Raw genomic sequence first — 13,921 nt, 5'->3', positions numbered from 1 at the left:
TGGAAGGGAGGAGGGAGGGGTCAGTCCATACCTGGGGTGTCGGTCGGCCGATGGAGGAGGATGTGGCAGGATGGGTGGCGACGGAGGAGGTTGCAGATGAGGGGGATGACCATCAGCAAGGAGTCGGGGGGAGCGGTCAGTGCCAACCTGGACAGCCGCTTGATGAACGCAGCCACCAGGTACGCCGGCAAGTGGCTGGTAGAGAGATGGCAACCAGTTACTGCACGTCCACCATCTCCCTCCCTCTACCATCACCCCTCCCTCTACCTCACCCCTCCCTCTACCTCACCCCTCCCTACCATACCCCTCCCTCTACCATCACCCCTCCCTCTACCTCACCCTCCCTCTACCTCACCCCTCCCTCTACCTCACCCTCCCTCCACCATACCCCTCCCTCTACCATCACCCCTCCTCTACCATCACCCCTCCCTCTACCATCACCCCTCCCTCTACCATCACCCCTCCCTCTACCTCACCCTCCTCTACCTCACCCACCTCTACCTCACCCCTCCCTCCACATACCCCTCCCTCTACCATCACCCCTCCCTCACATCACCCTCCCTCACCCCTCCCTCTACCTCACCCCTCCTCTACCTCAACCCCTCCCTCTACCATCACCCCTCCCTCTACCATCACCCCCTCCCTCACCCCTCCCTCTACCATCACCCCCTCCCCCCCCCCCTACCACCCCCCTCACCCCCCCTCTACCTCACCCCTCCCTCTACCATCACCCCTCCCTCTACCATCACCCCTCCCTCTACCTCACCCCTCCCTCTACCATCACCCTCCCTCACACCCTCCCTCTACCTCACCCCTCCCTCTACCTCACCCTCCTCTACCATCACCTCCCTCTACCTCACCCCTCCCTCTACCATCACCCCTCCCTCACCCCCTCCCTCTACCTCACCCCTCCCTCTTCCTCACCCCTCCCTCACCCCTCCCTCTACCTCACCCCTCCCTCTTCCTCACCCCTCCCTCAACCCCTCCCTCTACCATCACCCCTCCTCTACCTCAACCCCTCCCTCTTCCCATCACCCCTCCCTCACCATACCCCTCCCTCTACCTCACCCTCCCTCTACCATCACCCCCTCCCTCTACCTCACCCCTCTCTACCCACCCCTCCCTCTACTCACCCCTCCCTCTACCTCACCCCTCCCTCTACCATCACCCCTCCCTCCACCATACCCCTCCCTCTACCATCAACCCCTCCCTCTACCTCACCCCTCCCTCTACCATCACCCCTCCCTCTACCTCACCCCTCCCTCTACCATCACCCCTCCCTCTACCATCACCCCTCCCTCTACATTCACCCCTCCCTCTACATCACCCCTCCCTCTACCTCACCCCTCCCTCTACCATACCCCTCCCTCACCCCTCCCTCTACCTCACCCCTCCCTCTACCTCACCCCTCCCTCTACCATCACCCCTCCTCTACCATACCCCTCCCTCACCCCTCCCTCTACCATCACCCCTCCCTCTACCATACCCCTCCCTCACCCCTCCTTCTACCTCACCCCTCCCTCTACCTCACCCCTCCCCTCTACCATCACCCCTCCCTCTACCTCACCCCTCCCTCTACCTCATCCCTCCCTCTACCTCACCCCTCCCTCACCCCTCCCTCTACCATCACCCCTCCCTCTACCATCACCCCTCCCTCTACCTCACCCCTCCCTCTACCCTCTACCCCTCCCTCTACCTCACCCCTCCCTCTACCATACCCCTCCCTCTACCATCACCCCTCCCTCTACCATCACCCCTCCCTCTACCTCATCACCCCTCCCTCTACCTCACCCCTCCCTCTACCTCAATCCCTCCCTCTACCTCACCCCTCCCCTCTACCATCACCCTCCCTCACCCCTCCCTCTACCTCATCCCTCCCTCTACCATCACCCCCTCCCTCTACCATCACCCCTCCCTCTACCTCACCCCTCCCTCTACCTCACCCCTCCCTCTACCTCACCCCTCCCTCTACCATCACCCCTCCCCTCTACCATACCCCTCCTCTACCTCACCCCTCCCTCTACCTCACCCCTCCCTCTACCATCACCCCTCCCTCTACCTCACCCCTCCCTCTACCATCACCCCTCCCTCTACCATCACCCCTCCCTCTACCATCACCCCTCCCTCTACCTCACCCTCCCCACTGTTATCAGGCAGCTGACCCACCCCTCCACATCGAGCGAAGCGGTCCTCAACTACCATCTTCCTCATTCGAGACCCTCACACTCTCTTTCATCCGACTCCACTGGGCTTTATCTTGCACTCCACATTATTCACGTTACTCCCCCTTTTCCGTATTTATACACTGTGGACGGCTCGATTGTAATCATGTATTGTCTAGCCGCTGACTGGACAGCTGGCAACAAAATATCTCTTCACTGTAGATGACAATAAACTAAACATCTGAAGAAGGGTCTCGACCCGAAACGTCACCCATTCCTTCTCTCCTGAGATGCTGCCTGACTTGCTGAGTTACTCCAGCATTTTGTGAATACCTTCGATAACCTAAACTTATATACCTGTCTAACTGTTTCTTAAACATTGGGATAGTCCCAGCCTCAACTACCTCCTCTGGCAGCTTGTTCCATACACCCACCACCCTTTGTGTGAAAAAGTTACCCCATGGATTCTTATTAAATCTTTCCCCCTTCACGTTAAACCCATGTCCTCTGGTCCTCGATTCCCCTACTCTGGGCAAGAGACTCTGTGCATCTACCCGATCTATTCCTCTCATGATTTTATACACCTCTATAAGATTACCCCTCATCCTCCTGCACTCCATGGAATAGAGACCCAGCCTGCTCAACCTCTCCCTGTAGCTCGCACCCTCTAGTCCTGGCAACATCCTCCTCAATCTTCTCTGAACCCTTTCCATTCCAATTAAATATTTTCCCCTTCACCTTGAACCCATGTCCTCTGGTCCTCGATTCACCTACACTGGGCAAGAGACTCTACCCGATCTATTCCTCTCGTGATTTTACACACACAATGATTTTAGACACAAGTAACGCGGGCAGGAAACAGCCAGTAATGGCAGCACCAACACGTACTGACCTGGAGGACAGGAAGATGTTGAGCAGGTGGAAGAACCGGGCGCGGTATTTGACGTGGAGAACCGAGGGCTCCAGTAAACTGTAGAGCTTCGTGTAGAAGTCGGGGTACTCCCTGCACCAGATACACACAGCATTAATGTCGCGTGCACACACACGCGCGCAAACACACACCATCTCCCTGCACCAGATACACACAGCATTAATGTCGCATACACACACGCGCAAACACACGCGCAAACGCATGCACACACGCGCAAACGCATGCACACACGCGCAAACACACGCACACACAGCATTAATGCCACACACACCAGTACGTGGACATATACACATCACACACACACAGCTTGTGCACAGAGACCACATTGCATAGGTGCTGACAATATTTATAACTGGTGTGAAGTGCCCACGCTGAATAATATACTCCATATTGATGTTTGAGAGTGAGACGCCACCCAGACCCCAGAGAGAAGCTGCAGATTGAGAGATGGTTCGCAGAGATACACGCATGTGAGGCAGCAGCACGACTGCACAATGTGTCATTAAGGTCACTGTAACCAGCGTTTCCCTGCACAGACAGACCCGTGGGTGGGGCTGGGGATGACAGGTTACTGTAACCAGCGTTTCCCTGCACAGACAGACCCGTGGGTGGGGCTGGGGGCGGTGGATGACAGGCGCTGGGCAAGACTTACAGGTTGTGCTGATGGATGAGGTAGAAGAGTCCGTTCAAGGCCAGCAGGCTTATGGCCCCCCCTGCAGAAGGCAAACACACAACCTCAGTTAGACCCTCACACAGCCCAGCCCCACCACGCCCTTCCCCCAGCACAGCCCCACCAGCCACACGGGCAGCTTCATAACTATGGGTGGCACAGCGGGTAGAGCTGCTGCCTCACAGCACCACGGGTTCCATCCCGACTACGGGCGCTGTCTGCATGTAGTTTGTACGTTCTTCCCGTGACCTGCGTGGGTTTTCTCCGGGTGCTCCGGTTTCCTCCCACACTCCAAAGACGTGCGGGTTTCTAGGTAAATTAGCTTGGTATAATTGTAAAATTGTCCCTAGCGTGGGATAGTGTTAGTGTGCGGGGATCGCTGGTCGGCGCGGACTCGATGGGTCAAAGGGCCTGTTTCCACGCTGTATCACTAAACTAAACTTCATAAGTCACAGGAGCAGAATTGGGCCATTCGGCCCATCGAGTCTACTCCACCATTCAATCATGGCTGATCTATCTCTCTCTCTCAACCCCATTCTCCCGCCCTCTCCCCCTAACCCCCGTACTAATCAAGAACTGGTCAATCTCTGCTGTATAAACACCCAATGACCGGGCCTCCACCGCCATCTATCTGTGTGGCCTGTGGCCAGGTTACTGGGAGAGGTTGGGGCATGCTGGGACTATCTGTGGGGCCTGTGGCCAGGTTACAGGGAGAGGTTGGGGCATGCTGGGACTATGTGGGGCCCGTGGCCAGGTTACAGGGAGAGGTTGGGGCAGGCTGGGACTATCTGTGGGGCAGGCTGGGACTATCTGTGGGGCCTGTGGCCAGGTTACTGGGAGAGGTTGGGGCATGCTGGGACTATCTGTGGGGCCTGTGGCCAGGTTACAGGGAGAGGTTGGGGCATGCTGGGACTATCTGTGGGGCTTGTGGCCAGGTTACAGGGAGAGGTTGGGGCAGGCTGGGACTATCTGTGGGGCATGCTGGGACTATTTGTGGGGCCCGTGGCCAGGTTACAGGGAGAGGTTGGGGCATGCTGGGACTATCTGTGGGGCCTGTGGCCAGGTTACTGGGAGAGGTTGGGGCATGCTGGGACTATCTGTGGGGCCTGTGGCCAGGTTACTGGGAGAGGTTGGGGCAGGCTGGGACTATCTGTGGGGCCTGTGGCCAGGTTACAGGGAGAGGTTGGGGCATGCTGGGACTATCTGTGGGGCATGCTGGGACTATTTGTGGGGCCCGTGGCCAGGTTACTGGGAGAGGTTGGGGCATGCTGGGACTATCTGTGGGGCATGCTGGGACTATCTGTGGGGCCTGTGGCCAGGTTACTGGGAGAGGTTGGGGCATGCTGGGACTATCTGTGGGGCCTGTGGCCAGGTTACAGGGAGAGGTTGGGGCATGCTGGGACTCTTGCTTGCAGTGTAGGTGGCTGGCTGGTGAGGTGCACAAAATCACGAGGGTAATCGAGAGGGTGAATGCACACAGACATTCATTTACCCACAGAGTAGAGGGATCAAGAACCAGAGGACACGGGTTTATGGTGAGCGGGAATGATCTGTTGGACCCAAGAGGCAGCTTCTTCTTCACTGAGGAGGTAGTCGAGGCAGAGACGATAACAACATTTATGGGGCATTTGGCAGGTGCCATGGGTAGGGCAGGTTTAGAGGGATATGGGCCAGACGCAGGGAGATAGGACGAGCATAGATGGGGCATGTTGGTCGGCACGGGCTGGTTGGTGTGAAGAGCCTTTTTCCATGCTGCATGACTCGATGAGTCTATGAGAAGTGGGTCTAGCGTGGATGGGGCATCTTGTTCAGCGTGGACCAGTTGGGCTGTGGGGCCCATACCCAGCATGTTTAACATTCTCGATGTATCACAGAATGAGGGAGAATAGATAAAGTGAACGCACTGAGTCTTTTACCAAGGGCAAGGGAATCACAAACCAGAGGACACAGGTTTAAAGTGAGGGGGGGGGGAAAGATTTAATCCAACCGGAGGAGCAATGTGTCACACAAAGGGTGGTGGGTGAATGGAACCAGCTGCCGGAGGAGGTTGCTGAGGCTGGGACTATCACAAATGTCATGGGTCATTTGGACCAGTTTAGTTTACTAGTTGTACGTGGATGGGGCAAAGGCGTCTTTCCGCTGGCTGGTTAGCACGCAACAAAGCTTTTCCCTGTACCTCGTTACGCGTGGCAATAAACTAAACCGAGCTGAGGTTCAGATGGATGTGGGGCCGATAGCTGGCAAATGGGGTGGGCATAATTGGGAATCTTGGTCGGCACGGACGAGGTGGGCCGGAGGCAGGGGTGCGTGACCTCACCCAGCCAGCGGCCACGTGCTCCCGCTCCACCAATGGCGGCCGCCCGGGTCGGGAGCCGCTGACGGAGGTTGCGTAGCAACCCTCCTCCCGGTCCGGGCGGCCGCCATTGGTGGAGCGGGAGCACGTGGCCGCTGGCTGGGTGAGGTCACGTGGGGCGCGGGGCGGTGACATCACCCTCTGTCCCGTATTTGGGAGTGAGGAAGTTGGCAACCCTACTAACACGGGACAAGGGCGGTCCCTCCCGTACGTGACAAAGTAATGTAGCCCAAAGTACGGGGATGTCCCGGCTAATCCGGGACGTTGGCAAGCCTGGCCGGAGGGCCATATTGTGTGAAGTGTGGACTGGAGCCACAGCTCCATAGCACAGTGGCCGGTGTGGCGTGGGGTGATGGGGGGGGAGGGTCGGGGACGAGTGCCGGTCACTCCACGGCTGGCGGTGAGGACGTACCGATGTCGTAGGCCGCGGTGAGGAAGTCGATCATCAGCGTGGGCTTGCTCATGTGTGGCAGGACCGCCTCGTGGAAAATCGCCAGCACCTTCTTGTAGAGCGCCGTGGGGAGCTGTCGACACAGGGAGACCGTCACGGTTACCGCGGCAACGCAGGCCGAGGCCTTGCCAACCAGGCCCGGCCCCGGCAAACTAAAACAAAAAACGCTGGAAACGCACAGCAGGTCGGGCAGCATCTGTGTCGGGAGGAAGGGCTAACTCTCCCGGTCTCTTACTCTTCACGAGAATTGAGAAAAGCTTAGTTTAGTTGAGAGACACAGCTTAGAAACAGGCCCCTCGGCCTACCCAGTCCACGCCAACCGTCGGTCACCTGGTTCGATCCTGACCTCGGGTGCTGTCTGTGTGGAGCTTGCACGTTCTCCCCGTGACCGCGTGGGTTTCTCCGGGTGCTCCGGTTTCCTCCCACATCCCAAAGACGCACGGGTTTGTAGGTTAATCGGCCCCGAGTGTGAAGGGAGTGGATGAAAGATTGGGATCACGTAGAGCTAGTGTGAGCGGCCGATCGATAGTCGGCATTTCTGTGCTGTATCTGTAAAACTAAAATTAACTGGATACCATCAGCTTTTAAAATGGAAACACTGCCCCTGAACTCCTGTTATTGATCAGCAGCAGCCCACAAATCAGACTCCCATGGCGAGCCCAGTCATTTGTCTCTCGGCCCTCACCACAGCTTAGTTCCATTATGACAGGGAGCCAAGTTATAACTATTCTCATGCAGCATGCAATGGATCAGACGTTAACGAGAGAGTGCTGCTTAGTTCAGTTTAGAGATACAGTGCGGAAACAGGCCCTTCGGCCCACCGGGTCCGCGCCGCCCAGCGATCCCCGCACACTAACACTATCCTACACACACTAGGGACGATTTTTTACATTTATACCCAGCCAATTAACCTACAAGCCTGCACGTCTTTGGAGTGTGGGAGGAAACCGAAGATCTCGGAGAAAACCCACGCAGAGCGTACAAACTCCGTACAGGCAGCGCCCGTAGTCGGGATGGAACCCGGGTCTCCAGCGCTGCATTCGCTGCAAGGCAGCAACTCTACCGCTGCGCCACCGTGCCGCCCAATCCCTGCAATATCTCCAGACTGTTGTATAAACAGTGGAGCAGCGGTAGAGCTGGTGCCTCACAGCGCCAGGGACACAGGTCCTGGGATCGATCCCGACTACAGGTGCTGTCTGTCTGGTGTTTGCACGTTCTCCCCGTGATCTGCCCGGGTCAGAATAATAACACAATAGATGCAAGTTGTGGGTGGGTTGGCTGGCTTGGCCAAGTAGGGCTGATGGGCCTGTGTAAACTCTGTGGCCCTTTCTTGTCTGTCAAACATAACAGTGGGAGGTGGATCTGGTTTCCTCCCACGTTTCACACACGTGCAGGCCCAGTGGTCACTGTAAACCACATGCCACACACGTGTAGGCCCAGTGGCCACTGTAAACCACATGCCACACACGTGTAGGCCCAGTGGCCACTGTAAACACGTGTCGCACACATGCAGCTTTGCAGTCTGGCCGCTGTAAACCACGTGTCATACACGTGCAGGCCCAGTGGCCACTGTAAACCACGTGTCACACACGTGTAGGCCCAGTGGCCACTGTAAACCACATGCCACACAAGTGCAGCTTTGTAGGCCCAGTGGCCACTGTAAACTGGCCCCTGGTGTGGGTTCTTGACAAGAACAATCAGCAATTGTTGGGCAAGTGAATCTGTCCAGATTCAGGGACAGTTTCTTCCCGGCTGTTATCAGGCAACTGAACCGTCCTCTCACCAACTAGAGAGGGGTGCTGACCTCCCATCTACCCCATTGGAGACCCTGGGACTATCTTTAATCGGACTTTACCTTGCAGTAAACGTTATTCCCTTCATCCTCTAAGTGGGCACTGTGGATAGCTTGATTTATAATCTATCCGCTGACTGGATAGAACGCAACAAAAAAGCTTGTCACTGTACCTCAGTGCAAGGAAACTAGACCAATAGCTTTGAGACCCAGGTTCCATCCCGACTACGGGCGCTGTCTGTACGGAGTTTGTACGTTCTCCCCGTGACCTGCGTGGGTTTTCTCCGGGTGCTCCGGTTTCCTCCCACACTCCAAGGACATGCAGGTTCATGGGTCAATTGGCTTTAGTAAAATGGTAAATTGTCCCTAGTGTGTAGGATAGTGTTAGTGTGCGGGGATCGCTGGGCGGCACGGACTCGGTGGGCCGAAGGGCCTGTTTCCACGCTGTATCTCTAAACTAATCCTCCTGTCCTTTAAACGGGCGTCAGCGGTTAGGGGGAGAAGGCAGGAGAATGGGGTTAGGAGGGAGAGATAGATCGGCCATGATTGAATGGCGGAGTAGACTTGATGGGCCGAATGGCCTCTTCCTGCACCTATTGTCTATTGTCAATTTCCAAGGCGGGTGTCAGGCCCCTCACAGTGAGGTGGGACTGGTGCCGATCAATCTCCGCTACGGGGCTTGTTTGGAGAGCATTGTTGCAAGTGTTTTGATCACGTCCTCCAGGCCACTCCTGTCATACAGAAACTAGGTGTGCCGCAGATTGATTGTGAGATTCTGAGCTGTTTTCGTACAGAGACTTGCACAAAATCTACACCGCTGCTCTATTAAAAAACAAACCGCTGGAGGACCTCAGCCACATGCCCCCCTCCCCTGACGTCAGTCTGAAGAAGGGTCTCGACCCCAAACGTCACCCACTCCTTCTCTCCCCAGACGCTGCCTGACCCGCTGAGTTACTCCAGCACTCTGTGAAACGTCACCTATCCATGTTCTCCACAGATGCTGCCTGACCCGCTGAGTTACTCCAGCACTCTGTGAAACGTCACCTATCCATGTTCTCCACAGATGCTGCCTGACCTGCTGAGTTACTCCAGCATTTTGTATCTACCTTTTCAATAAAGACCTGCATCCGGTGTATTAAACAATAACCCCAACACACTCAGACTTACACTGGCATCTATAACCAGTGGGGAAAAGAAGCAACACAAGTCACACAGACAGGTGATACAGGGAGGGATACCTTACCTTGTATTTAAGGAACACAAGCCACACTTGCTCAAATTTTTTTTTCTGTTCCTGTGGACGAGAATGTGGATATTAGTAAATCAATCTGTAAAACAGAAACTGTCCGATCGCCCACCAAAACATCAAACTATTCCTCAGGGCACAAAGCTCTGGAGGAACAATTTGACATGTAGACCCACATCTGTAGATCCCAGTATCTAAAACTTAAACAGGGGTAACATAGAAAACAGGTGCAGGAGGAGGCCATTCGGCCCTTCGAGCCAGCACCAGCATTCAATATGATCATGGTTGATCATCCACAATCAGTGCCCCGTTCCTGCCTTCTCCCCACATCCCTTGATTCCATTAGCCCTAAAAGCTAAATCTAACTCTCTTAAACACATCCAGTGAATTGGCCTCCACTGCCATCTGTGGCAGAGACTTTAGATGTGAGTTTAGTCTTTCCCAAACACAGAGCTGAGTGAGGTCTCAGCTCACCGTAACCCCTGGATGGAGCTCAATGGGGCCGCAATGTTACATCTTTGTGGTAAATGTCGTACTCGTCTCTAGAACATCTGTGGCTGACGTTGTACACAGGAGTCTAGCATAGTGCTGGCCCCATTGATCTCAATGCCAGGGGCTGTGGTGAGGTGAGACTTCAGCTCTGAGTTTAGTCTTGCCCTGCCTCGGAAGGTGAATGACACCTGGAAGAGGAAAGGTGTGTGTGATTTACAAACTGTACCTTGAGCTTTGTCGCCTTGTATTCCTCACACTTCCCTGCAAACAGAAAAAGTTCGGTCTGAGACATTTTTTTAGAGATACTAGCGCAGAAACAGGCCCTTCGGCCCATCGACTCTGTGCCGTCCAGCGATCCCCGCACGCTAACACTATCCTACACACACTACAATGTACAGAAGCCAATAAATCTACAAACCCACACGTCTTTGGGGCGTGGGAGGAAACCGGAGCACCCGGAGAAAACCCACGCAGGTCACGGGGAGAAACGTGCAAACTCCGTACAGACAGCGCCCGTAGTCGGGATTGAACCCGGGACTCTGGCGCTGTGAGGCAGCAGCTCTACCCGCTGCGCCACTTGTTAAGAGCGTGACCACGTCCAGTGTTTATCACAACGTCCTGACGCTCGGCATTTAAGAGGCAGCAGATGTTTTCCAATTTTCAATTTCCAATTTAAGATTCTCCAAAGTTCGGTGACCTCTAACGAACCTTCCCTTAACCCCACCCCCCTTTCTCCCGCACCCCCCTTGCCCCACCTGGACCCACCCATTCGTGCCCCCCCCCCCACCCACCCACCTACCCCATTCATTCCTTCCTCTGGCTTCACAATCTGCAACTCTTCAATCCTCTCACACACTTTCTGCTATTATCTCTGGTCCAATCATCTGCCCATCAAAATCGTCCATGCCCGTGTCCACCTATTGCCTGCCATGGTTTGTCCTGCCTCTCCCCCTTTTCACCTTCCTTCTCCCCCTCTCCCCCCTCCCACAATCAGTCTGAAGATAGGTCTCGACCCAAAACGTCACCTATCCATGTTCTCCACAGATGCTGCCCGACCCGCTGAGTTACTCCAGCACTCTGTGAAACGTCACCTATCCATGTTCTCCACAGATGCTGCCTGACCCGCTGAGTTACTCCAGCACTCTGTGTCTTTTGTCTGTCACCATCCCCGGCTGAGTCGAGCTGCTGATTGTACTCCCGGCAACCCAACTACAGAGGAGCGAGACTGTTCGGCCCACCCTTCCCCTCCAAATCCTCGCCCTTTGTAACATACTCACTCTTTGGCTTGACCAGGAAGGCTCTTGGGGCACTCTGCCCCGCGGGCATGCAGATGGAGGATAGAAGGGTAAACACGTTTAGTTGGTACGCAGGGACCAGGGCCTACACACAGAGAGAGGAGACACAGGATGAGCGGCCAGCGAGAAAACATAGACATAGAAAACAGGCCAATCTCACTTTGAAAATACCCAATGATTTGGCCTCCACCGCCGTCTGTGGCAATGAATCCCACAGATTCACCGCCCTCTGGCTCATAAAAACAGAAAATAGGTGCAGGAGGCCATTCGGCCCTTCGAGCCAGCACCACTATTCAATATGATCACTGCTGATCATCCACAATCAGTTCCCCGTTCCTGCCTTCTCCCCAAATCCTTTCATTCCGTTAGTCCTAAGAGCTAAATCTAACTCTCTCTTGAAACCATCCAGTGAATTGGCCTCCACTGCCTTCTGTGGCAGAGAATCCCACAGATTCACAACTCTCTGGGTGAAAACATTTTTCCTCATCTCAGTCCTAAATGGCCGACCCCTTATTCCTAAACTGTGGCCCCTGGTTCTGGACTCCCCCAGCATTGGGAACATGTTTCCTGGATCTAGCCTGTCCGATCGCGTGATAATGTTGTGTGTTTCTACATGCTTACCCCCTTGGCTTTCTGCATCACTCTCGGGATGTTGTCAGCGACGGATGCCATGGTGTAGTACCGCACGTCAGCGTAACGCAGATACCGCTGAAAGCAGGAGATCAGTGTGGAGCAGTCTGTGTCCGTCTGCAGCAAGCCTTCCACAACAGACTGAAAGGCAGAGGAGAGAGGTGGAAACGTTGCAGATAAACCCTGAAGCTTGGACCGCAAGATTAGTGGCAGCACGGTGGCGCAGCGGTAGAGTTGCTGCCTTACAGCGCTTACAGCGCCAGAGACCCGGGTTCCATCCCGACTACGGGCGCCGTCTGTACGGAGTTTGCACGTTCTCCCCGTGACCTGCGTGGGTTTTCTCTGAGATCTTCGGTTTCCTCCCACACTCCAAAGACGTACAGGTATGTAGGTTAATTGGCTGGGCAAATGTAAAAATTGTCCCTAGTGGGTGTAGGATAGTGTTAGTGTGCGGGGATCGCTGGGCGGCGCGGACCCGGTGGGCCGAAGGGCCTGTTTCCGCGCTGTATCTAATTTGTGTAGGAAGGAAGTGCAACCACAACTTCCCATCTCCACCCCTTCCCGTCTCCCATTCCCTCTGCAACTCCCTGGCTAGCTCGTCCCTCCCCACCCAAACCACCACCCCCTCCCCAGGTACCTTCCCCTGCAACCGCAGGAGATGCAACACCTGTTGCTGTACCTCCTCCCTCGACTCTGCCCAGGGACCCCGACAGTCCTTCCAGGTTTGGCAGAGGTTCACTTGCACCTCCTCCAACCTCACGGACTGTATCCGTTGTTCAAGATGTGGACTCTTCTACATCGGCGAGACCAAACGCGGAATACCTTCCTACACAAGGAACTGCAGATGCTAATTTATACTGAAGATGGACACAAACTGCTGGAGTAACTCAGCGGGTCAGGCAGCGTCTCTGGAGAGAAGGAATGGGCGACGTTTCAGGCTGAGACCCTTCTTCAGACTGAAGCTGCCTTGTGCCCGAACGGCTGAGTTACTCCAGCACTTTGTGTCTAAACTGTCAGGCACCTGTGCACTTTTGCGGTTGCAGGTCCTAGACTGTGGAACAGCATCCCTCTCCCCATCAGAACTGCCCCCTCCATCCACTCCTTTAAGTCCAGGCTCAAAACAGCAAAGTAGCAGCAGCAGCAGCAGCAATCAGCAGTAGCAGCAGCAGCAAGCAGCAAGCAGCAGTAGCAAGCAGCAGCAAGCAGCACCAAGCTGTGTTGCTTGGGAAGTAGTGTGTGGGGATTGTGTGGGGATAGTAAGGAGTAAGACCTGTGTGATCTCCCGGACTAGTTTCGATCGCCTAGCTTGGGGTCGGAGAGGAATTTCCCGGATTTTTTCCCAAATTGGCCTGGGTTTTTTATCCGGTTTTTCGCCTCTCCCAGGAGATCACTCAGTTCTTTTGGGTGAGCGGTTGGAGTAGCGGCCGGGCGGTAGGTTTAGTAACCGAGCGCGGGGCTTTGTTTGGAGAGTATGACTGCCAGGGCAGTTTTTTGTTCTGGGTGTCAGATGTGGGGAATCTGGGAGTCTGATAGTCTTCCAGACATCCACATCTGCGCCAGGTGTGACGAGATGGGGCTCCTAAGGGACCGTATTAGGAACCTGGAGCGGCAGATTGATGACCTCCGTCTGATCAGGGAGAGTGAGGAGGTTATAGATAGGAGTTACAGGGAGGTGGTCACTCCTAGACCACGGGAGGTAGACAAGTGGGTCACTGTTAGGGGGGGCAAGGAACAGAGGCAGGGACTAGGGAGTACCCCGGTGGCTGTACCCCTTGGAAATAAGTACTCCTGTTTAAGTACTGTTGGGGGGGGGACAGCCTACCTGGGGGCAACGACGGTGCCCGGGCCTCTGGCAAGGAGTCCGGCCCTGTTGCTCAGAAGGGTAGGGAAAGGAAGAGG

The 13,921-nt window shown here is 55.3% G+C and overlaps 1 protein-coding gene across 1 annotated transcript in view; it reads right to left on the bottom strand.

Annotated features, from left to right (window-relative positions):
• noc4l (nucleolar complex associated 4 homolog) overlaps window positions 1–13,921 on the bottom strand; it is a 51,280-nt gene that overhangs the window by 21,822 nt on the left and 15,537 nt on the right. Inside the window, exons 5-12 of the mRNA XM_078421833.1 lie at window positions 12,014–12,163; window positions 11,375–11,477; window positions 10,324–10,358; window positions 9,603–9,653; window positions 6,529–6,640; window positions 3,746–3,806; window positions 3,055–3,165; window positions 32–195 (exon numbers count right to left, since the gene is read on the bottom strand). Of these exons, the coding sequence (XP_078277959.1) occupies window positions 32–195; window positions 3,055–3,165; window positions 3,746–3,806; window positions 6,529–6,640; window positions 9,603–9,653; window positions 10,324–10,358; window positions 11,375–11,477; window positions 12,014–12,163 (787 nt within the window). The remainder of the gene's footprint in view (window positions 1–31; window positions 196–3,054; window positions 3,166–3,745; window positions 3,807–6,528; window positions 6,641–9,602; window positions 9,654–10,323; window positions 10,359–11,374; window positions 11,478–12,013; window positions 12,164–13,921) is intronic.

Source organism: Rhinoraja longicauda, chromosome 25 (genome assembly GCF_053455715.1).
Source record: "Rhinoraja longicauda isolate Sanriku21f chromosome 25, sRhiLon1.1, whole genome shotgun sequence".
NCBI classification, from domain to species: Eukaryota; Metazoa; Chordata; class Chondrichthyes; order Rajiformes; family Arhynchobatidae; genus Rhinoraja; species Rhinoraja longicauda.
This window is presented reverse-complemented; position numbering and strand designations above follow the sequence as displayed.